The sequence below is a fragment of the Trachemys scripta genome, chromosome 7 (assembly GCF_013100865.1).
Source record: "Trachemys scripta elegans isolate TJP31775 chromosome 7, CAS_Tse_1.0, whole genome shotgun sequence".
Classification (NCBI taxonomy): domain Eukaryota; kingdom Metazoa; phylum Chordata; order Testudines; family Emydidae; genus Trachemys; species Trachemys scripta.
The window spans coordinates 123,092,383-123,115,490 of NC_048304.1; the positions used below are offsets into that span (position 1 = coordinate 123,092,383).

General features: G+C 44.7%; 1 protein-coding gene across 3 annotated transcripts in view; it reads right to left on the reverse strand.

Moving 5' to 3' along the window:
- Positions 1-23,108, reverse strand: part of SUFU (SUFU negative regulator of hedgehog signaling) — a 130,789-nt gene that overhangs the window by 37,813 nt on the left and 69,868 nt on the right. For 2 of the 3 annotated variants that reach the window (XM_034775223.1, XM_034775225.1), the window contains 5 exons: positions 21,826-21,968; positions 20,003-20,088; positions 16,885-16,957; positions 8,553-8,709; positions 6,847-6,958 (listed from right to left, as the gene is read on the reverse strand). In XM_034775223.1, the coding sequence (XP_034631114.1) occupies positions 6,847-6,958; positions 8,553-8,709; positions 16,885-16,957; positions 20,003-20,088; positions 21,826-21,968 (571 nt within the window). The remainder of the gene's footprint in view (positions 1-6,846; positions 6,959-8,552; positions 8,710-16,884; positions 16,958-20,002; positions 20,089-21,825; positions 21,969-23,108) is intronic. The other variant, XM_034775224.1, reaches the window with a different exon arrangement.

A 23,108-nucleotide genomic window follows, 5' to 3' on the forward strand; every position in this document is an offset into this window, starting at 1 on the left:
TTGGCAAACAATGTTCAGACTGGAAGAGGGTGTGAGGAAGATGGCAATAAAAGATACTTGCAATACTGCCATTCCTACTGCTGCATCCACAGCCAATGTACCCACAGCCAATGTCGCAAACGTGTGGACAGAAATCCAACTTGCTGCCCTGAAAATGTCCTGTGGTGGGATGTCAGATAGGGATACCATGGAGGCAGGTTGTGCTCATGTGGCATAAGCTGTGATACCTGCAGGGGGAGGGATTCTTGTGATTTTCTAGCTCTCTGGGGCCTGGTCTGCACTAAGGTGGGGGGATCGATCTAAGTTACGCGACTTCAGCTATGTGAACAATGTCACTGAAACCGACGTACTTAGATCGACTTATTGTGGTGTCTTCACTGTGGTGAGTCGACTGCTGCCGCTCCCCCATCGACTCCGCCTGCACCTCTCGCGGCGGTGGAGTACAGGAGTCAACGGGAGAGTGCTCGGGAGTCTATTTATCGCGTCTAGACTAGAGACGTGATAAATCGACCCCCGCTAGATCAATCGCTGCCCGCCGATCCGGCGGGTAGCGTAGACGTACCTAGGAGGCATCCCGAAACCCATTTAGAAATCTCTGGGAGGATATGGCTTGCCCACCTGACCTTTCTGCTATGGCAACACAAAGTCTCCGATTTCCTACTGGGATTGGTTCTATTCAGGTAGAATGCCAGGGCGCTGGACGGCAAGGGAGTGAACCCTCTTGTCTTTGGAGGAAGCGTGGGGTTTCAAGAAAAAACACAGTTAAGTATAATTTGATTGATGGGGAACTCAAACCATCCTGGGGAGAAATTGGGGGTGTAAATGAAGAGAAAACTCTCTTTGTGGAACACTATACAGTTGGTCCGCCATGAGGGCTCCTAGCTCACTAAACCCTCCTGGATGAAATGACGGCCACTAAGAATGCAACCTTCATGGACAGGTGGGCCATGTCACCATATGTTCAAAAGGTGGACCTATGAGTGTTGACAGAATGAGGGTAAGGTCCCATTGAGGCATAGGTATAAGGACTGGCGGGAAGGTCCCGATCAAGCCTTTCATAAACCATACAGTAGTTAGGTGGATAAAGATGGAATGTCTTTCCACCAGAGGAAGGAAGGCATTAATCACTGCTAGGTGTACCCATAGTGAACTAAGAGTGAGACCTGAAGCCCTCAGGGACAGGAGATAGTCTAAGACAACCAGAATGCCTGCAGAATCTGGAGAATGTTGGAGGAGTCGTGCCCACGCCAAAAGTCATCTCCATTTGGTTGGGTAGCAGATTCTAGTAGAATCCTTTCTAATTTGGTTAAGGTTTCCTGAATGGGGGCAGAACATGAGCCTTCTAGTTCTGATGCCCATCCAAACACCAGGTCCCGAGGTGGAGTGAGCCCAGGCTGGGATGTTTGATTTTACCTCTGTCCTGGGTTAGGAGATCCAGAAATGGACAGATCCTGATTGGTGGGTGGGCAGACATGATTAGTCATTCCATGAACCAGATGAGTAAGTAATGTAATGATGAGTAAGTGAATATACAAACGGTTTTTCAAAGTCAAAGATACATGAACAGAGTACTTTTCCTGCTGCAGTGAGTACTGCTGCTCTAATTCTTTATGCTATTTAAGGTCTCTGGATGAAGAGAGCTAAACTCAATACTAAGGAGTAGTATAGTCAGGCAATAATTCAGTCTCAGTAACAGGATGCCTCTCTCAGTTGCTTAAACCTTTGTTGAGAAATGGGTCAGATCACTGGGGAATTGGGTGAAAGGTATCGGAGCACTGGCACAGTGAGTTGTAGCCAGCAGTATTTTCAACCTTAGCGTGTACATTTCACTAGCTGTAGATTTATATTCTATCCCTTAGTTGACGACTTCCCCAGAAGGGGAAGATGATTGTGGCTTAGGAGAGGAGCGAGAGAGGGGCCGCAGAACGAGTGATTGAGGCCAGGGGCTGAGTGATCACTGGACAGAGCACAGACAGCGGCGAGCGAATTCCCCAGATGAGCCACAAGAAGGTGCCGCCAAGCAGTGAGTAGCTGACCCTGTTACACCCTCACATAGGGAGAGTGATCTAGAGGGTTCAGGAAGGGGGCTAGGAATTAACAACTCCCAGGTTCCAATTTTGGCTCTGCTTAGGACTTCTGGCCTTGGGCAAGTTAGTTATCCTCTATTTCCTCCTCTGTAAAGTGGAGAGAACACGTACCTACCTCCCAGCGGTGTTGTGAGGATTAATTGCCAGTGCTGTTAAGGTCTTTGCCCAGGATCTATTACGTTAGGAAATTAAATAGAAAACAAAGCTTGACTCTACGAGTGCCACTGATCTTTTAGATCAGGAGTCTGAGCAGTATCTGGCTCCTGCACGGATTCCTTGCAGCTTAGATTGCGAGCATCATGGAGCGGGGACCATCCCTTCTTGTCTGTCCGGAAAGCACTTACCATGCTGCAGGTCCTAACCAGCAAATAATGCACACTAATGAATATATTTATGCATATAAGCCCCATTTTCCCCAAGCAGCACAGCAGAGTATTCTGTTATCATGGTCCAAATGACAAAACATTTCCGAAGATTACTAGACACGTGTTTATTTAATTTCTATGACCTGATTAATAGGTGTTTATGAACGGAACGAACAGTCATTTTGAGAAACAATTGTTCAGTGCACTTTTAAACCTCCGGAGTGTTTTCAGTCATAGCTTTAGAAGAGGAACTGCACCGTCTACACTAAGAACTACAAAAGAAAGTCCAGTCTTGTGACTCGTGCTACAGCTGCTCTGAAGAGTTTAGACTGAAACCAATTTTTCCCTGAGGAAGCTTTTCTTAGGACTTTGGGACAAACTGAACTGGGATTAAAATCAGTGGAATTACTCACATACTTACAATTAAGAACGTGCTGTGCTGGATTGGGGCCGCAGTGCTGAGCACACTGCAGGATCAAGCTCTCTCAGCAACCGAAAAAAAAAGTTACCTTTTCTGTAACTGGTGTTCTTCAAGATGTGCTGCTCATGCCCATTCCATAATAGGTGTGTGTGCTCGCCACATGCACCGGTGCCGGAAGTTTTTCCCTCAACAGTATCTGTAGGGGCTGGCTCTGGCGCCCCCTAGAGTGGCACACGCATGGTGCGGTATAAGGGACGCTGCTGGCTCCCCCCACCCTCAATTCCTTCTTGCCAGAAACTCCGGCAGTGGGGAAGGAGGGCGGGTCGTGGAACGGACATGAGCAACACGTCTCAGAGAACACCAGTTACAGAAAAGGTAACTTGTCTTTTCTTCTTCGAGTGCTTGCTCATGTCCATTCCATATTAGGGGACTCCAAAGCAGTACCCCTGGAGGCGGATAGGAGTTCACGGACGTGTAGATTGCAACACAGCTCTGCCGAACCCAGTGTCAACCCTGGGCTGCTGAATGATGGCATAAGGAGCAGTAAATGTGTGGACAGAGGACCACGTTGCGGCTCTACAGATGTCCTGGATAGGGATGTGCGCCAGGAAGGCCGCCGAAGACACCTGTGCTCTCGTCGAGTGGGCTTTGACAATTGGCAGCTGCGGAACCCACGCCAGGTCGTAACAGGTCCTTATGCACGAGGTGATCCAATTGGAAATCCTCTGTGAGGACACCGGGTGAGCCTTCATCCTATCTGCTGTAGCGATGAAGAGCTGAATTGATTTATGGAAAGGCTTGGTACGTTCTAAGTAAAAAGCCAAGGCTCTCTAGATGTCCAGGGCATGAAGACGCCTCTCCTCACTTGTTTTGTGTGGTTTGGGACAAATGTTATGACCTTAAATTCTGTGGACTTCAACATGCAAAGTGGATGAGATACACTTTACCCTGGCTGAGAGAATACTTCTGTCACGTTCCTGAAGAGCCCCCTAAAGCATTTATCCACACGGCTTTCAAAAAAGCCACAATTTGATATTTTACGGTCTGGGTAAACAGTGCAGTGTATGATCACACACTAGTCCCATCAGTGTAGTTTCTGAAGACCCTCACAATAGTCAATATATCTAGCCTCACAACACCCTTGTGAGGGAGGGCAGAGCTACTATTCCCATTTTACAGATGTGGAAACTGAGGCACAGAGAGGCTAAGGGTATGTCTACACAGGAAAAAAACCTGCAGCTGGCCCAGGCCAACCGACTCAGGCTCACGGGGCTCTGGCTGTGGGGCTGTTTCATTGCTGTGTAGACTTCCGAGCAGAGGCTCTCCCACCCTGCCGGGTCCTAGAGCCCATGCTCCAGCCCGAGCCCGGAAGTCTACATAGCAATGAAACAGTCCCGGAGCCTGAGCCCCACAAGCCCAAGGCAACTGGTGCCCAAAGTCACACAGGAAGTCTGCAGAGAACCATGCACCCTCTCTTTCAACCTTGCTGTTTGTCACTTAAGATACTTGCATAAAGACTGGATATTTGATTTCATCTACACATGCAAAAAAATGGAACTGCCACCAGTTGTAGCAGTTTTATATCAATGGTGCTGAAGCTCTTCCCACCATTTGATCTAACACTGCTCAGAGTCCAAGGACACTTTGTGATGGTCTCTTAGGGCAGGACGTTGCTCAGTCAGGTGGATTTCTTTAGCCTTGTCTATACTGGGAAAATGTGTTAACTAATACGTTTTAACTAGCACAACAATAAACACAACTGCCCCATGTCTTAAATGAGATTTACCATTGTGTTAGTTAAAATGTATTAGTTAACATTTTCCAACATGAGTCATTTTCCCAGGACAGAGAAGACCTAGTTGAGATTTCCACAAACCTAGGTGATTCGGGAAAAAAGCAGCAGCAGCATGAAGTGAAAAGCTCCGCTTTATAAACCAACGTCTAAGGTGGCAGCAAGAACGCAAGACGTGGGGGGAAGCATATGGCTGTTTGATGTGGGGGGTGGAGAGCTCTTTCAGCACTGAGGGTGCTAGCTATCATCAAAGTGACTCCAGGAAAAAGATACAGCATTCTAGAAGCCTAATGAGATCCGCTATTCTGGAAAAATAGGGTCGCTATCTGTTTCCAAAGTGGTAACTATAGTCTGAGCAAAGCAACTTATTGATCTTTCAGCAAGCAGATACTAGGAAGCAGTCATTCCCTATCTTTTTCGCTTTGGGGAATTACTGATAAGATAAGGAAATGAGATACATTCATTACAATGGGCACTGTCAAGGTCAGGAGGTTCCATATTTGATTCACCGTCCTCCTTGCCTTGAGCTCTTTAAAAAAAAAAAAAAAAAAAAAACACATGTCAATATTTATGCAGGTGTTCCACCTCTCACCCTTGTTAAAGTCCCCCTCCAATGCTTCAGTGCTCTGTCTTCAGTAGAGCCCTGTTTATCTGATCCCTGAATGCCTGTCTTGTCCGAATTATAGCTGCCGTCCCGTATTAGTGCTTGTATGTCAGACACTTTCTCAAACTGACAATGACCCCAAATATTTTGCTGTCCCTGAAAAGTTGTGAACATAGGAGATGTACTGCCTATTTAATTCCACACCAGTAGCACAGTACGCAGGAGCAATCCTATAACAGATCAGCATACAAGCATGATAGGGGAAGATTTTTGGTAAATTTCAACCTTCCAAGGAGCAGATGTGATAGCCAAATAGTATCTTATCCCACAAGTAGTTTAAAAAAAAAATTAAATTTCCGTGGGACCACTCTTCATGGAGCAAGATGTTACTCAATATCAATAAAGATGTCAGAATCTGGCCCCATAGTATTATTATACTGAATCTAAGAATGATTTTTAAAATGATGAAAAAAATCTCAAGTGCCTTTTTAAAAAACAGCCACACCACATCTATTTCATGTTACTTAATATTTACATAGCATCATGAATTAAGAGAGAGACCCATCAGCCGATCAGGGAACAGAGAGGAAGAAACGGGAGAAAGGACGAGAGGACTATAACAAAGTATTAAGAATGATATTACATTGGCTACGACGCATCAGTTAAGAATGAACTAGCACAGGAATGGCAGCGAACAGTGGGAGGTGAAGGGAAAGGAGCAGTTTGAAGGACAGTGAGCATTTCTGACACTATGGAAAAAGGAAGATTTCATGCGACCTCTACTCTTTGGACAAAAGCATCAAGTCTGAAGTGGGAGAAGGGAAAAAAAAAAAAAAAGATAACAAAAAGATGAGAACTGTGCAGTAAAGGTTAAATGTAGATGACAATCCTCTCCCATTATTTATTGCTTTTAATAGCTGCTTTAGAAATCCACCCCCACCAGCCACGCCCTGCCCCCTCCCCCTAAGAGAAAACATGCACTGAGTCCAGAAAGTGAGACCCTCCAGAGACAACCATTCAAGGTAGGTAAACTGTGGTGCTACTAGCTTGACAGCATTGCTAAACTGTCTTCTTCCACTGCTCTCTCTCAGGGCAAACAGTACCAATGGTAACTGAAAACGAGGTCTCACGTTCAGTGGGTGGGAAGCCCTCAAAAGGCAAAAATGCACATGCTGCACGTCTGAGCAAGTAGGCAATTTGCCATGCACTCACCAACTCAGAAGTTACGTAGAAAAAAGATCTACAGTGTTATCTAGTCCGGCTAACTCTCTGGATGATACTGCCGCTTTGTTCCCTACAATACATTCTCCGGTGCTTTTTCCAGTCCCGCTTCAAACAACTTAAGCGAAGGGGCTTCTTTTGGAACACTATCGCACAGTACAAGATCTCTCTTTACTATGCCATTAAACCACCCTGAAAAATTCATCTCCCTCTGCATTTCTAGGCAGCAAGTACCCACTGTTACCCTTTCCCCTACTCCCCATGCAATAGTCCCACCAAGCCATAATCTTGTTTTCACTCTCAACTCTTCTACTCTCCCCTTTCCCCAAATCTGAAGAGCACGGGATCCTACTTACGGTGCTCGATCATAGTTCAACCCATTCTGTCTTTGTGCGTTTATTGGAGGTAGAACAGGTTTGCTGTTAATCTCAAGCCCTCTCCGCAAAGTCTCCCTGATTTGCTCTGTATCTGCAAAGAGAGTTTGTTTGAACATGGTTTAGTACGCACACACACACATCCCCCCCCCAAAAAAACATCTGCTAATGAGAACCTGAGGGAGTCAGCTTCTTTTGGTGTCTGTTTCTATAACAGGTATTCAACAGAGCTCACCCCCTTTGCCTGGGTGCAGAAAGAGGTGCTCTCCATGACACCTCAGGCTTATGAAGTTATTTCTCTGCAGTCCATTTCAGTTCTTCCATTTTGGTGTCCCCGATGTATATCCAACCTTCCAGCAAGGAAGGATGGAGCCTTTGGCAAGAACTCATCCAGAGGGGGAATGTTAAGCAATTAGGTATCTCATCCACCCCTTTTCATAGGGAAAAAGTTCTCCCAGAACAGCCTGAATTCAAGACACATCTAACTCTTTGATGCTGAGAATTTTCCCAACCAGGTGATACAATGGAAGTTTATCCCTTTATCAGATTAATTAAAGACTCCCCCCATAACTTCTACATTTGCCTTTGCAAGCCTGCCAGTTAAACACACTCATGTGAGTGGGCTCCAAGAAAGAAAGGAACTGAACTGAATTTTACACAGGGCAAAAGTTCATCCTGAAACTTAATTTTCACATTTAGCTTCATATACACTTTAAATGCAGTCCTTAACCTTTACATTTTTTCAATAATGTCTGATAGACAAATATATTACAGGGAAATTTGCATGCAAGCTTTCCTAAGAAGCTCCCTCTACTTTTGTGAAAGGTTGGAGTGAAATATTCTATATAAAGCATTTCAGAATCATCTGAAGGGCATAACATAAATATGACTTTGTATAGATCTCCCAGATTTTTCATTTGGGGGACCGGGGAGGAGGGGGAAATGGTGTCTTATGTACTGTGACTTACATACCCCCAAGACTGCATTTTTCAGTTAAAAAAAATTGAAGACAAGAAAAATATTAACTGTCTACAGAAACCATCATTACTTGCGTTTAATGTCAACTCCTATAAATCAGACTTCCCCACATTTTATTGTAATAAATCTACATGGATTTGAAAGATCTCATTTAAACAAGACTTAAATTACACACACTCATGTGTGCACCACATCTACCCCACTTGTAACCCAAAATGCCACCTCACTATAAGGTCTCCAATGTTCTCAGCCCGTTCTCCAGAGCCCCTTATTTACAGGTACCATTTGAGTTATTGTTGCGACAAGCAATGTCAGTCCAAGTCAACAGCCAATACTTGGAAATATTATATTAGAATTAGAGCCAGGTGGGGGAAACAACTATTGTGCATAGGTGTCTGATGAGCCTTTTTGGTTTCATGTGACATGGGCTTGCTTCCTGAGTTTTACTCTGGACTTTCAGATTGGAATTAACCCCAAACCAAAGCTAAACTCAGACAGTCACCCGAAAGAATAAATTCCCTCCTTCCCTGAAGAGGGTGAAGTTGAGCAGGGTTGGGGTTTGCAATGAACCCCAAGATTGGGCACAACTTTAATGTGCCCTTTCAAGCTCTATAGAATATAGTCCTAAGGCTATGCAAACCAAATGCTTCAAGTACATAGGGAATGTCTTTGGGGGAGGGGGGAAACTGACTCAGTCAAGTCCCTCTTACCTTTCCCAGACAGCCGTCGTGGCTGCGTTCCAATGCAAATGCTTCTACTATCTTCATCATCCTCTGGGGGCCGGCTCAGATCATCCCAGGCACATTTGGCGCTCACTCCACTCAGGTTCGAGCCATCTGTCTCAATCCCTTTATCGACTCTCTCCTGCTTGAAAAGATCCCAAGAGCCATGACTTTTTTGGGTGTGGTTTGGATCTAAGCAGCTGTCAGAAGCACAGTCTTGCAGTCCACCTGTTACCAGCTGAGTGCAAAACAGCTCCTTTCCAAATCAGTTCCTGGGTGACTAAAGCTACGATCTCTGACACGCTTCTAAAAGACCCAAAGCACAAGCAGCATGGATATACTATCTCTGCAAAATGACCAGATTACTTCCGCTCTTCATTCAATTCTTAACCTTGTATCAATGTTACAAACCACAGATAAACTCAACGAATGTAGCAATGAGCAATTACTTTTTGTGCAATCTTCTCTGAGGTTTTGCATTACCTCCCTTTAATTACAAACACATGAATGCCCTGCACCTCTGGAGTCAGAATTTCCCAGCACACAAGAGACTACTCTGGTGAGGTTTACACAATGGGTATGTCCACACCTGACTTTTTGGACATCAGATAATAAGTGCTGACTAACACTACTGTTTGTTCTTAGACACCACAAATTTTCCAGGACACACACAATTGTTGCTAGCAATCTTCAAACTTTGAGCCGCAGCCAAAAATTTAAGTGTAGGCCTACCTAGTGAAGGAACTATTTTTAGTCTAGATTTCCAGCTTTCACCACTAGGAGATGCTATTAAGCTAAACCACTTTGAGGTTTCAGAGTGGTAGCCGTGTTAGTCTGTATCAGCAAAAACAATGAGGAGTCCTTGTGGCACCTTAGAGACTAACAAATTTATTGAATTGGGGTTAGCACTGACCTCCCACTTGGTAAGGCAACTCCCATCTTTTCATGTGCTGTATATATATATTATATATATATATATATACACACACACACACACAAACACACACACACTGCTTACTGTATTTTTCACTCCAGGCATCTGATGAAGTGGGCTTTAGCCCACGAAAGCTTATGCCCAAATAAATGTGTTAGTCTCTAAGGTGCCACAAGGACTCCGCGTTGCTTTCACTTGAAGGTTGAAATACAGAGATGAACTCCGCTTCTATTCATTGTACGCATTTGAATGCAAATGTGGAGCTTTCTTCCTGGTTTCAATTTGTACACAGTAAAAGTGACAGTTTTTTCTGCTCCACCCACGTTTTAAATAGAGGAGTTTTTGCTTCAGTGTACTGACTCGAGCATGCTTGGATGTTAGATGATCTGAACTTTGTATTTCAGTCATCAGATTTTAATGGAAACGTACATGCGGTATTTGTATCCTCAGAGTTTCCAGATTGTTAGTGCAAACCTCTTTGCCGTTGCAGCGGTTTAAAAGGGGTGGCTTGTTCAACATCTTTATTAATGGAGCCTATCTTGTTCAACAACTTTATTAATGATCTCGATGATGGGATGGATTACACCCTAAGCAAGTTCGCAGATGACACTAAGATGGGGGGGGGGGGGAAGAGAGGTAGATATGCTGGAGGGTAGTGACAGGGTCCAAAGTGACCTAGACAAATTGGAGGATTGGACCAAAAGAAATCTGATGAGGTTCAACAAGGACAAGTGCAGAGTCCTGCACTTAGGAAGGAAGAATCCCATGCATTGCTACAGGCTGGGGTCTGACTGGCTAAGCGCAGTTCTGCAGAAAAGGACCTGGGGATTACACTGAACGAGAAGCTGGATATGAGTCAACAGTGTGCCCTTGTTGCCAAGAAGGCCAATGGCATATTGGGCTATATTAGTAGGAGCATTGCCAGCAGATCGAGGGAATTGATTATTCCCCTCTATTCGGCACTGGTGAGGCCACGCCTGGAGTATTGCATCCAGTTTTGGTCCCCCACTGCAGAAGGGATGTGGACAAATTGGAGAGAGTCCAGCAGAGGGCAACAGAAATGATTACGGGGGCTGGGGCACATGACTTAGGAGGACAGGCTGAGGAAACTGAGAGGTTATTTAGTCTGCAGAAGAGAAGAGTGAGGGGGCATTTGATAGCAGCCTTCAACTACCTGAAGAGGGGTTCCAAAGAGGATGGAGCTAGGCTGTTCTCAGTGATGGCAGATGACAGAACAAGGAGTAATGGTCTCAAGTTGCAGTGGGGGAGGTTTAGGTTGGATATTAAGAAAAACATTTTCACTAGGAGGGTGGTGAAGCACTGGAATGGGTTACCCTAGGGAGGTGGTGGAATCTCCATCCTTAAAGGGGTTTTTAAGGCCCGGCTTGACAAAGCCCCGGCTGGGATGATTTAGTTGGTGTTGGTCCTGCTTTGAGCAGGGGGTTGGACTAGATGACCTCCTGAGGTCTCTTCCAACCCTGATATTCTATGATTCTATGAAAAGGCTGACTCCAAGCTAAAGTAAACATCAACCACCAGCATTTCTATCCAGTTTTACGTTGCATTACTTACGTACCCCATCCTCACCTTCAGAGGTGCCTCAAGTTTAATGTCTGCAATTACCAAATTCCTGCTTATGTTGCCAGGTCCCTGCATGCTCTGGACTGGTGACATAAGGATCAGGGCTACAAGTCAGCTCAATAGGGGGAAGGTCATTCTATTTATAGGCAAAACTGACGTCATCTCTAAGAGTTCCACTAAACCAGTAAAAATTTCTCAGCACTGTGTAAAGTCAGGTTCACCCTTCCCTTGCTAGCATCCTTCAGTGGTGCTACCAATGCCTCTGCTTCAATGCATACCTCAAGGACATCTCAATAGGAGCGAGAAGCCTAGCAAACTGTGAAGCAGCGACATCAGGCATTCAGTGAAAAAATGATTCTTCAAGTGGTACATACACACTCCAGTATCAGCAATGAGCAATGAGTATCTCTACCTTAGAGCTCTGCTCTAATCCTAATCTAATCTAATCCTGCTAGGTGCTTGGCGTACTCAACTCCCATTGACTTCCGTGAGAGACTTGGAAGCACTTAGCATTTTGCAAGATTAGTCCCATAACAAGAAGCATCTCTGCTAATCCCTGATGTACCTCTGTCACCCACTCTCAACTGCATATGCTGTAACCTACAGTGTGGACTGTTCTTGTGATTGTGAGATGGATTCAGAGCAGTCCAAGATCCACACAACTCAGCCGGAGGCAACCAACACTGCTGAGTATATAGCTGTCCTCTTAGGACCAAGTTCAGCCCTGGCTTAACTGGGCACAATTCTCATTGACTTCAAACAGAAAGCATGTCTGCTTATGCCAGGGCTGCATTTGTTCCCAAGCCTGGCTAAGACATCGTTGTCTGGAAGAGGTTGGGAACCACTGTGCTAAAGACAAACCTCTCCTCCCACACAAGACAATGCAATCTAAACACAAGCTAGACCCCTCATTAGTTACTGGGCAGCTGGGCATTACCAGCTCTCAGGAAAGTGGGGAGGTTTTCTCCCGAGAAACATTTCCAATCACTGTCACCACCCAATGCAACTTCAGCCTCCACACCCCCATTCTGAGTATGTAGCTCAATGAGGCCCACCACTTGCTGTATGTGTCATAGAATCATAGAAGGTCAGGGTTGGAAGGGACCTCAGGAGGTCATCTAGTCCAACCCCCTGCTCAAAGCAGGACAAATCTCCAACTAAATCATCCCAGGCAGGGCTTTGTCAAGCCTGACCTTAAAAGCCTCTAAGGAAGGAGATTCCACCACCTCCCTAGGTAACCCATTCCAGTGCTTCACCACCCTCCTAGTGAAATAGTGTTTCCTATCTAAATCTATCCAATCTAAACCTCCCCCACTGCAACTTGAGACCATTACTCTGTGTTCTGTCATCTGGTACCACTGAGAACAGTCTAGATCCATCCTCTTTGGAACCCCCTTTCAGGTAGTTGAAAGCAGCTATCAAATCCTCCCTCATTCTTCTCTTCTGGAGACTAAACAATCCCAGTTCCCTCAGCCTCTCCTCATAAGTCATGTGCTCCAGACCCCTAATCATTTTTGTTGCCCTCCACGGGACACACTTTAATTTTTCCAGATCCTTCTTGTAGTGTGGGGCCCAAAACTGGACACAGTACTCCAGATGAGGCCTCACCAAATGTTGAATAGAGAGGAATGATCACGTCCCTCGATCTGCTAGCAATGCCCCTACTTATACAGCCCAAAATGCCGTTAGCCTTCTTGGCAACAAGAGCACATTGTTGACTCATATTCAGCTTCTCATCCACTTTAACCCCAAGGTTCTTTTCTGCAGAACTGCTGCCTAGCCATTCGGTCCCTAGTCTGTAGCAGTGCATGGGATTCTTCCTTCCTAAGTGCAGGACCCTGCACTTGTCCTTGTTGAACCTCATCAGATTTCTTTTGTCCCAATCCTCTAATTTGTCTAGGTCCCTCTGTATCCTATCCCTACCCTCCTGCGTATCTACCACTCCTCCCAGTTTAGTGTCATCTGCAAACTTGCTGAGGGTGCAGTCCACGCCATCCTCCAGATCAATAATGAAGATATTAAACAAAACCGGCCCCCGGACCGACCCTTGGGGCACTCCGCTTGAAACCGGCTGCCAACTAGACATGGAGCCATTGATCACTGTTCGTTGAGCCCGACGATCTAGCCAGCGTTCTATCCACCTGACGGTCCATTCATCCAGCCCATACTTCTTTAACTTGCCACACATGAAACATGGGCCTGACACCGTACTCAACACAGCAGCAGCTGCTTATGGCTGTGCAGCCCTCTGCCAACCCTCTGTTCTGCAGCACAGCGGGAAACATACAGAAGCAGATGAATGTATGCACCTGAATAGGACAGGGCAGGAGACGCCGACGATGTAGACTGTTTATACCCAAATAGATCAGGGAAAGCACAGTTAGAGCCTGATGGGAAAAAAAATAGTACTTCTACACCTCAGCTTGTCATGGCTGACTTGCATGTCAGGAAGTTCGGTTCCCACTCCCAAACACACTCTTTTACTTAGAACCTCTATGAACAAACATGTGGGCACTAGGGGGCACTATTGTGCAAAGAATAGTCTAGCACTGTCTCGGCATGGAAAGCACAGAGAGGTAGAAACTAAATATTACAGACAAGCTTTTAAAAGTAGTAATCAAATCTTGCTAGCTGGAGTGGAAGAACAAAAACAATACCGAGGTAGAACTATACTCCCATACGTCAGGCTGTGACCTTTTCAGCCCTGATCAGCACTTCATGGGAGGCCAGGATAAAAGGGTGCTGGAAGAAGTTGAGTTTGTGACTCAGTGAAGTGGCATTCTACCCCTCACCCTACCAAGTTAATACTGAACCAACACGCCAGCTTGGGGTTAACCGTGATGAGCTGCTGGTAGTGCTGTGGAATATATAAAATGCAAAACTGAAGTTCACTTGGGCTCATTCAACATCCCATGGCATTTCCCGTATGAGTAGGGGTGTTAATCTTTTGTCTTGGCCCAATTCCTGTTTGGTTCATTTCATCCTGCCTCTGTTCTCTATAGATTCTAATGAAAAAGGATTCTTTACAATCTGCCATAAGCTTCTGTGTAGTGTTGCTTTCACTGTTAAACATCTATGTTTCAGCCATGCATTTCCATGGTAGGAGATTATGTATCTTTCAAGGTTTTGTATTAGTGCCTACCGCTGTCAAATCTGAGCACACACAAAAAAAAAAAACAACACACAAGTTTGTTGGATTTGTGGAACTATGTTTCTGCCAGATTTTGATTAGGGTTTTAAATGTACATGCCCCTGGGGAAAAAATGAATATAATTTGGTTTTAATATACAAGCTTTCACATTAAAGATATTGAATAGTTACATAGAACAATTAGACACAGATGTATGGATCATAAGACAAATGGAACAGCCAACGTAAAACCTGTTATATTGGGCCAAATCTTGAATTCTTTACTAAGGCAAAATTCTTACTCATGTCAGAGAAACACAGAATTGTTATATTGAATCGTATCTATGGCGCAGCTAGTCCAGTATCATGTGTCTGACAATGACCAGTACCAGATGCTCCAGAGGAAGGTGCATCAGGGTCTTTTCCTGATCTCTAATAGTTAGATTGGCTTAAACCCTGAAGCCTGAGGTTTAATATCCTTCCAAATTTTGTTTTATAACAGCTTTCTTGATAGTCTTGAAATCCATGTATCAGAGGGGTAGCCGTGTTAGTCTGTATCCACAAAAACAATGAGAAGTCCGGTGGCACCTTAAAAGACCAACAGATTTATTTGGTCATAAGCTTTCGTGGGTTAAAAAAACCCACTTCTTCAGATGCATGGAATGAAAATTGCAGATACAGGCATAAATATATATTGGCACATGAAGAGACGGGAGTTACCTTACAAGTGGAGAACCAATGTTGAAGGCCAATTCGGTCAGGGTGGATGTGGTCCACTCCCAATAATTGATGAGGAGGTGTCAATACCAAGAGAGGGAAAATTGCTTTTGTAGTGAGCCAGCCACTCCAGTCCCTATTCAAGCCCAAATTAATGGTGTTAAGTTTGCAAATGAATTGTAACTCTGCAGTTTCTCTTTAAAGTCTGTTTTTGAAAAAATTGTTGTTGAAGAATAACAGATTTAAAAGTAGCCATTGAATGTCCAGGGAGATTAAAGTGTTCTCCTACTGGCTTTTGTATGTTACCATTCCTAATGTCTGATTTGTGTCCATTTATTCTTTTGCGTAGAGACTGTCTGGTTTAGCCAACGTACATGACAGAGGGGCATTGCTGGCACATGATGGCATATATCACATTAGTAGATGTGCAGGTGAATGAGCCCCTGATGGTGTGGCTGGTGTGGTTGGGTCCTATGATGGTGTCGCAAGAGTAGATATGGGGACAGAGAAGGCAACAGGGTTTGTTACAGGGATTGGTTCCTGGGTTAGTGTTTCTGTGGTGTGTAGTTGCTGGTGAGTATTTGCTTCAGGTTGGGGGGCTGTCTGTAAGCGAGGACTGGCTGCCTCCCAAGGTCTGTGAGAGTGAGGGGTCGTTTTTCCAGGATAGGTTATAGATCATTGATGATGCGCTGGAGAGGTTTTAGTTGGGCGCTGTACATGATGGCCAGTGGTGTTCTATTATTGTCCTCGTTGGGCCTGTCCTGTAGAAGGCGATTTCTGGGTACCCGTCTGGCTCTGTCAATCTGTTTCCTCACTTCTCCAGGTGGGTACTGTAGTTTTAAGAACGCTTGAAATCCATATCCAATTTTGTTTTGAATCTTTCTAATTTCTTGGCCTCAATGACTTCCTGCAGCAATGAGTTCCACAACCAGTCACATGTGAGAGTTTCTTTTATTGGTTTTGAATGTCGTACACTGAAACTTAATTGACTGTCCCCTTGTCCTTGTGTTACAAAACAGAGAGCTAAGAAGTTCCCGATCCATGTTCTCTATACCATGTGGATCATATACTTATATCCCCTCTTATTCATCCCCTTACTAAGATAAAAATCCCAAATTTTTCAATTTCTTCACATACAAGTTTCTCCACGCCCTGGATCACTCTTATTACCTTTCTTTGAACCCTTTTCTAGTTCTGCACTACCCTTTCTGAGATGGGATGACAGTACTGTCCACACTATTCCAGACACGTCCACACCACTGATTCACATCAAGGCATTGTAATATTTTTCACTCTTTTCCTTAGGTACCCTAACATCTTGTTTGCTCCTCCCTCCCAAAAAGCTGTACATTGAGTAGAGGACTTCAATGAGCTGTCTACAATGACATCCTTTCCTGAGCTGGCAACTTAATTTAGAATCCTGTAAGGTGGGAGAATTTTTTACCAAGACAGTACTTGGACAAACTGAGTAAGGACTTCAGGATTTGGCCCTTCATCAACAACTGTAGCACCTTTTATCTTGAAGGATCCTAGAGCAGTGTTTCTCAACAACCAGCCTGTGGACCAGCGCTGGTCCCTGAGATCTCCCTGATACAGTTTAGGAAGGTAGCAAGCCGGTCCCTGGTATCAAAAAGGTTGAGAAACATTGTCCTAGAGCATTTTACAGCGACACTTAAAGGAATCAATTCATTCATGTCTGAAATGCAGCCATCTCTAGGGTGGAATGCAGCAGTTCAACACTGCACAGCAACACTAAACAGATATATTCAATTTTGTGCCTGGCAACAGTTGATCATGAGAACTACTTTTCCTGAGAGAGAATGTTAATGAGGACACAGGAATTATCCCTAACTAAGAAGTGCTGTGGGACGATCCACTTGAACGAGTAGTTCAACTTCACAGAAAATGGGAGGGGCTACCAACAAAAGGGCGGACTATATTTACTAACTAAAGACATACTTGCAGATGCGGATCAATCTCAAATATGGTCTCTCCTCTTCGCATATCGGTTATCAGCCACAGGCCTCCAGCACTACAAAGAAAGAAAGGCAGTGAACCAAAGTTACTCACCCCGACCAGGAGCTCCCATCATTATGGTGCTTAATCAGAACAGGTGCCTGGACGAAACAGGTAATGGACGGACTGCTTGTAAGACCCAGCGTGCCCAGTCACCCTTTAAATCCACAATTATATCATGAAAGTTCATTACATGGCTTGTTACTGCATGGCTGTGCTCAACACTGCTCAGCCTTGCATTGGAGACTCTCTACTATTCTTGAATCCTGCTGAAGTGTTCCAAAGTTCAGAGCTGCTGCACAGCTCAGGAAGACAGTTAATATGATTTGATCCCATTTACATTGCAAGACTGAATTAAGTTTTAGCCTTGCTAGGCACTGAGTTGTAACCAAGTAAAATTTCAGTGTTTACACATAGGCTACATTTAACAAGATCAGGGCCCAAATTGACAAAAATATTTAGGTGCTTATTTGCAGCCTTAGGTGACTAAATACCTTTGTCAATCCATCCTAGATCAGCAGAGTCACATTCAGTATCATAATTAGCTTCCTACAGTGGCTAATGTTCCTTCATTTTGCCTGGTTAGTATCCATGGTGCACATAAATGGTTCCAAGCAGCCTTAGCTTTTGTTAGCAATGAGGGTTGAAAGGCTCAACACCTCTCCTAGCAGAGGTGACGGGAGACAGTTTATTGCAAAAAGAGGCACTCTGAATTTTCACTTTGGGTCACAAGCAGCATAGATGGACTACGTCAGTTCAGAGCTATATTTTTGAACTGATTTACTAGAATTGCTCATCGAATATGTTATTGCAACCAAACATCTCTTCTTGCCTTAAATGTTCACCTTACACTTTCCTTATAAACTAGATGTTAAAATGGTAAAAGTTAGTATTTCATATTTTCTGATATGTATTGGTGATCCCTGGTTTATCATATCACTTTGGGATTGGCAATTGTTAACTACAAAGATGCTATTCACTGCAATCCCTGAAAATTGTGATATTACAGATACAATTCCTGATTACCTAAAATCAAGGCAGCTTTTGGCTTCAAAACACGGGTATTTCTTGGTTTTTGCCCTATCCTTGGAGATATATTGAAAGAAATGCCCACTCTGGTAGAGCTGGTCAAAGAATTGCACTCTTTGTTTTGTCTTTTTGAGTATTTAACAAGGAGAATGAAACAGCTCCACACAGACTTTGAGCAGTCAGGGGTCAGACACTGTTTCAGTGTCTTGCGGCCATAGGAAAAAGGCTTGCATCCATGCTAAAGTTTTCCTCCCTGGGGCATCCTCAGGACTGTCTGCACCTGTGCTGAGAGGAAGGGTTCAGAGTGAAACAGAGATATCAGCCTAATTCTGGACTGTCCCAGATATCTAGGCTGGACTTTTGAAAATAAAGCACTTGTTGGGGCTAGAAAAGCCTGAGAAGTTGAATGAAGCCCTGGCATGTGCATGCAAAAACCTTTTGATCTATTACTATACCGCAACACCTTCCTCACCTTTAAAGATACGAGAAAACGTTTGACTAAAACGTCCGGTGACATGTATCCTAGCAAACAAATACTGTAACAGTGATCTGCTGCTAATTCTTATGTGGTTTTAAAGATATCTTTCTTTGCCCAATACTGACTGTTTTTTGCAAGAGGGAAATTACACAAAACCAGTCTTACTAGGAAAATAAATACCATTCCTCGTGTGAATCAGCCCACCTGATCGGACTCAAATAGTTCATTTATAGAGATGCGGTCCAAACTTTGCTAGTACTCTAGCAAACTAGGCTCCTTCCCTCTTATTTTGAGCTGTATTGAAAGGTCACCTCAGTAAATTATTCTGGCTTAGCATCTGGTTCTTTTAGGAAGAACTAATGAGAAAATGCCACAGGCATAAGAGGAAGGAAATTAAAAGTCAAATGTCTCATTCTACAGTAACTCCCCACTTAGCATCCTCTCGCTTAACGTTATTTCGATCTTACACCCCTGCTCAATTACAGAACATGCTCCATTTAAAGTTGTGCAATGCTTTGCTAGAACGCCGTTTGGCTGCCTGCTTTGTCCACAGTTGACAAGCCCCCATCAGCTCCCCTATGCCCCTCCCCCCCTGCAGACCCCGCGGATCAGCGCCTTCTCCCTCCTCCCCCTGCGGCAATCAATCAACTGGCTTGCGGCATTCGGGAGGGAGAGGGAAGAAGCGAGGACTTGGCGCACAGGCTCCCACTCCCTCCCCTGCCTCCCAAATGCCGCAAACCAGCTGATTGCCGCGGGCAGCAGGCAGGGGGGAGGAGCGAGGACTTGAGGCACCTCCCCTCTCCCTCCCCTGCCTCCTGCCCGTGGCAAACAGCTGGCTTGCGGTGTTCAGGAGGCAGGGGAGGGAGGGGGGAGGAGCGAGTACACGGTGTGCGGAGTAAAGGGGGAGGAGGAGGGGAAGAAGAGGCAGGTTAAGGGTGGGGACTTGGGGGAAGAGGTGGCGTGGGCGGGCCGAGGGTTGAGTCCCCCGCCCTGGTGCTTGCAGAGTAGGGGAAGCTGCCGCTGCTGCTGTGCAACATGCTTCTCCTAGCCTACAGCACCTTCAGCCTCCTTGCCTGCCTCATTGTCTCCAGTGCCATGGACTGTGCCTGTGTGGGGTAAGGCGGGGGCACCTCCCAACTATAGTACTGTACTGTACGGCAAAAAAAAAAAAAAAAAAAAAATTTCCCTGGAACCTAACCCCCACCCCATTTACATTCATTCTTATGGGAAATTGGATTCGCTTAACATTGTTTCACTTAAAGTCGCATTTTTCAGGAACATAACTACAACGTTAAGCGAGGAGTTACTGTACTCTATTCTGAACAAGTGGATTCTCACATGTGTTAATAGCATCTCAGTCTCTGCAGGTAAGGAAAGAGTTGCACTGAGCTCCCACCTCCCACAAAGCACGTTTAAATAAACAATCTACACGTTACAAATAAAAAACAAGTGACAACGTTGCCTCCTATTGGGCACCATTTCTGCCAGGCTGCTTGGGGTGATAAGCATTTCTGGGCACTTGCTTCAGAAGTCAGGTGGGGGTGCTGTACTTACACGGGCACAGTCCGAAGCAACTCCAAGATCCCCTGTCCGTTCCACTGCTGTGCTGCATGCAGCTCCTCAGTGCAAACCCCAACGATCTAGAGCAAGAACAAATGGACTAAACGCAAGGCAACAGGTGCCAATGGAACGAGTGTTGGCTGGGTAAGATATGGGGGTGCGAGGCTGGTCCTTTAAGCTAGTTGGAGCTATAAAACAAGCCTGGGCTTGTGCAGAAGAACTACTATGCAGCCCTTTAAGCTGTCGCCCACATGAGTCCTCATGGCCCCCGCCCCTCTGTTTCAACATGCCCCTCCTACATGCCCTACGACAATCAAGCTTTAAAAACAGAAAAGTATCTCATTAATTTTTTCATTTTCATGATAATTTTTTCTTATGGATCAAAATAAAACCACAACAATAAGCCATCATACAAATGAAGGGGAAAAAATAAATGTTCTCATTGGGAATAGGGTTGGAGGGCTAGGATCCATGAACGTGGGGAGGTGGGCTGTGTACGACAGAAGGGATAGGGGCTGCAGAGCAGTGAAGAGCAGGGAGTTAGCTAGGAGCTCTATTGCTTAGCCTTGCTCCCCTGCCCCCATCTCACCCATGACCTTCTTACTGATCCCCTATTATCTATCCCTTCCCCAGCCAGTCTTCCTCTTATACAGGAAAGCCCAAAAGTCAAGTCTTAATCTGACAGACTTCCTCAGGCCCATCACATGGGGACTCCCTCCTGATGAACTTCAGAGAGAGCCAGTGCCTTTGCAGCAGAGTTGCAAGGTGTGGGTCTCTGATTACATGGGCTTCAACATTAGGCTTCTCTTGGTCTCATCCTGGACCCCCTCCCCATTAGTAGCAGGGGATATGGACAGGAAGGAAGAGAGCTCTTCCTACAGGAGAAGCTGCTCCCTGTAGCATGGGAAAAATCAGAGCAGCTGGTGGGTCTGAGCAGCAACTAGTTTTACTGGCATAGCTCAGTTAGGATCTCCTGAATAAGGGGAATAACTGTTTCAATTTAAAAAAATTAATAAGTGATCTAAGATGTGAGCAAGAGAGACGTTGGTGAAGGGGGAAGACTGTCGATTAGCTAGAACCCAAAGAAATGAGATTCAGGGCTATGTTTCAAGGAGTCTTTTAAAAAAAAAATATGTTTCTTTTGCACATCAATACTTTTCTTAAACATTAGCTTGTTAGATGGAAAATTTCACTTGCCTCCGAAGAGCGTTTTGGATCAAGTTTGCAGACTAAAATTCAACCATTAAGTATGCAATTAAAATTCAACCAATAAGTGTCTTCTGCTTTAAGTGCAAATCTCAATGCAACCTTAACTACGCTGCCACCTACTGACGCTCCCATAATATTTTAGATATAATTTAGGACACCAGTGTAAGCAAAGCATACTTTGTGGAAGTATTTTTGCTCACTGTGTTTTATTTTCCCATTGATTTTCCAAGTTTTATTGGACCAAATACGTATTATAGTTCGTTCAACACCTGGCTGCATTTCAGTGGGTCAAATTACTTTTCTATCAGCCCCAGAAAGGGGACAGCTCCACTCCTGATCTGAGAGCTAGAGTGCAGGGGATGATACCTCCTGGTTATAAGCAAAAGAAGAGTGAAAACCCAGGTAAATCCCCATCTAAAAACCTGCTGTGACTCCTCAGTGACAAAACCTCTTGATCATCAAAGCTGCAGGAAGAAAGGTGGAAATCAGACAAATAATCATTAAGCAGAAAATGCTGCAGAATGGTGCTATTTATCATCAGGGAAGAATGTGATGTCAGCTCTGTACGGTAAGTATTAGTTCCCAGAACAGCCATTACTTTTCTATACCTGTAGGAAATTAACAACCCCAAAAGGGGTCTGTACTGGTTGCATTTGAGGATCTTCAGTCAGCAACATATGCTGGATTCTGGATTCACTGTTGTCCAAAGGACTGTGCCATGATACATGGTCGCCACTGCAGAAGGTATTTTCTGTGGAGGGGGAAAAAAAAAACACAAAGATATTTAGTAATAAAACTGCAGCCAGTATCCACCCATCCAACTCATCCTTAGAGAAGGAAGGTTATCTAGCTGGCATTTGAATTTACACTTAAAATTGATCTGTTTCTGATCACAGACCTGCTGCAAGCACAGTGCTCTGGACTGACCACCACCACCACAGGAAGACAGGCTAAGAGCATGTATCTTGCGTCCATCTATTATATAACCCATTTAATTTCTCTTGGAGGGACATACTAATGAGAATATAATACACGAAGACATCTAGCTATATTGTATGATTACTGAACGGCAAATCATGACCATAATGAAGAAAAGATGCCAAATGGCAGATGAAGTTTATCATCTGCAGAAGGTCATAGCTAGGCTGTTACAAGTCTGGCAGGAAAGCTAAAATCATCTTCTCCCGCAACTATATGTTAACTACTCTGCTGCTGCAATATGAATAGCAGAGTGCCCTCTGACCTCACTCCACAATGGTGGAAAAGCCTCTAGATGGCTACAACCGTCACTGTATGCTGGGATAACTGAAACAGATTAGGATCCAGAAATTCCTCCTTACCCTTCCCTGCTATGAGTGTGTGACAATTTCTCTCCTCTCTTGCTCAGACAAAAAGAGGAGGAAGAGAGAAGATTAGCTCCATGCACTGTATCTGGCGGCTGTTAGGCAAGGTATTCCAGGGGAGTGGCACAATGGAACCTATTTATATAGGAGAAAACTTCACAGTAAAGGTGACACGCTTGCGAAAACCAGAGTGAAGTTCCCTGAAATGCAATGACACAAGTCAGACATTTTCACTTCAATAGAAGCAGGCTCCCCTGTGAATGCCACCAGAGGTAATTCTGTACCTTTTGTAAACTGAGGACCCTATGTTTGGTTCTCGTCCTCATCCCATGCTTGTTGTTCTCGGTACTTTGACAGTAGGTACTAATTAACATTCCAGAGACCAAGTTCTGTCCTTTAATGCAAATATGGGGTTTCCAATCTAGTCAGTGGATATGGGCACTGTGTGCATGCCTCTGAAATCACAGTCTATCACACTGCCTTCCCTTTCTTGAGGAATGTTTTATAAAGCCAGCTGTCCCTCAAAAAGTGGGGAGCCTGCTGTCCTC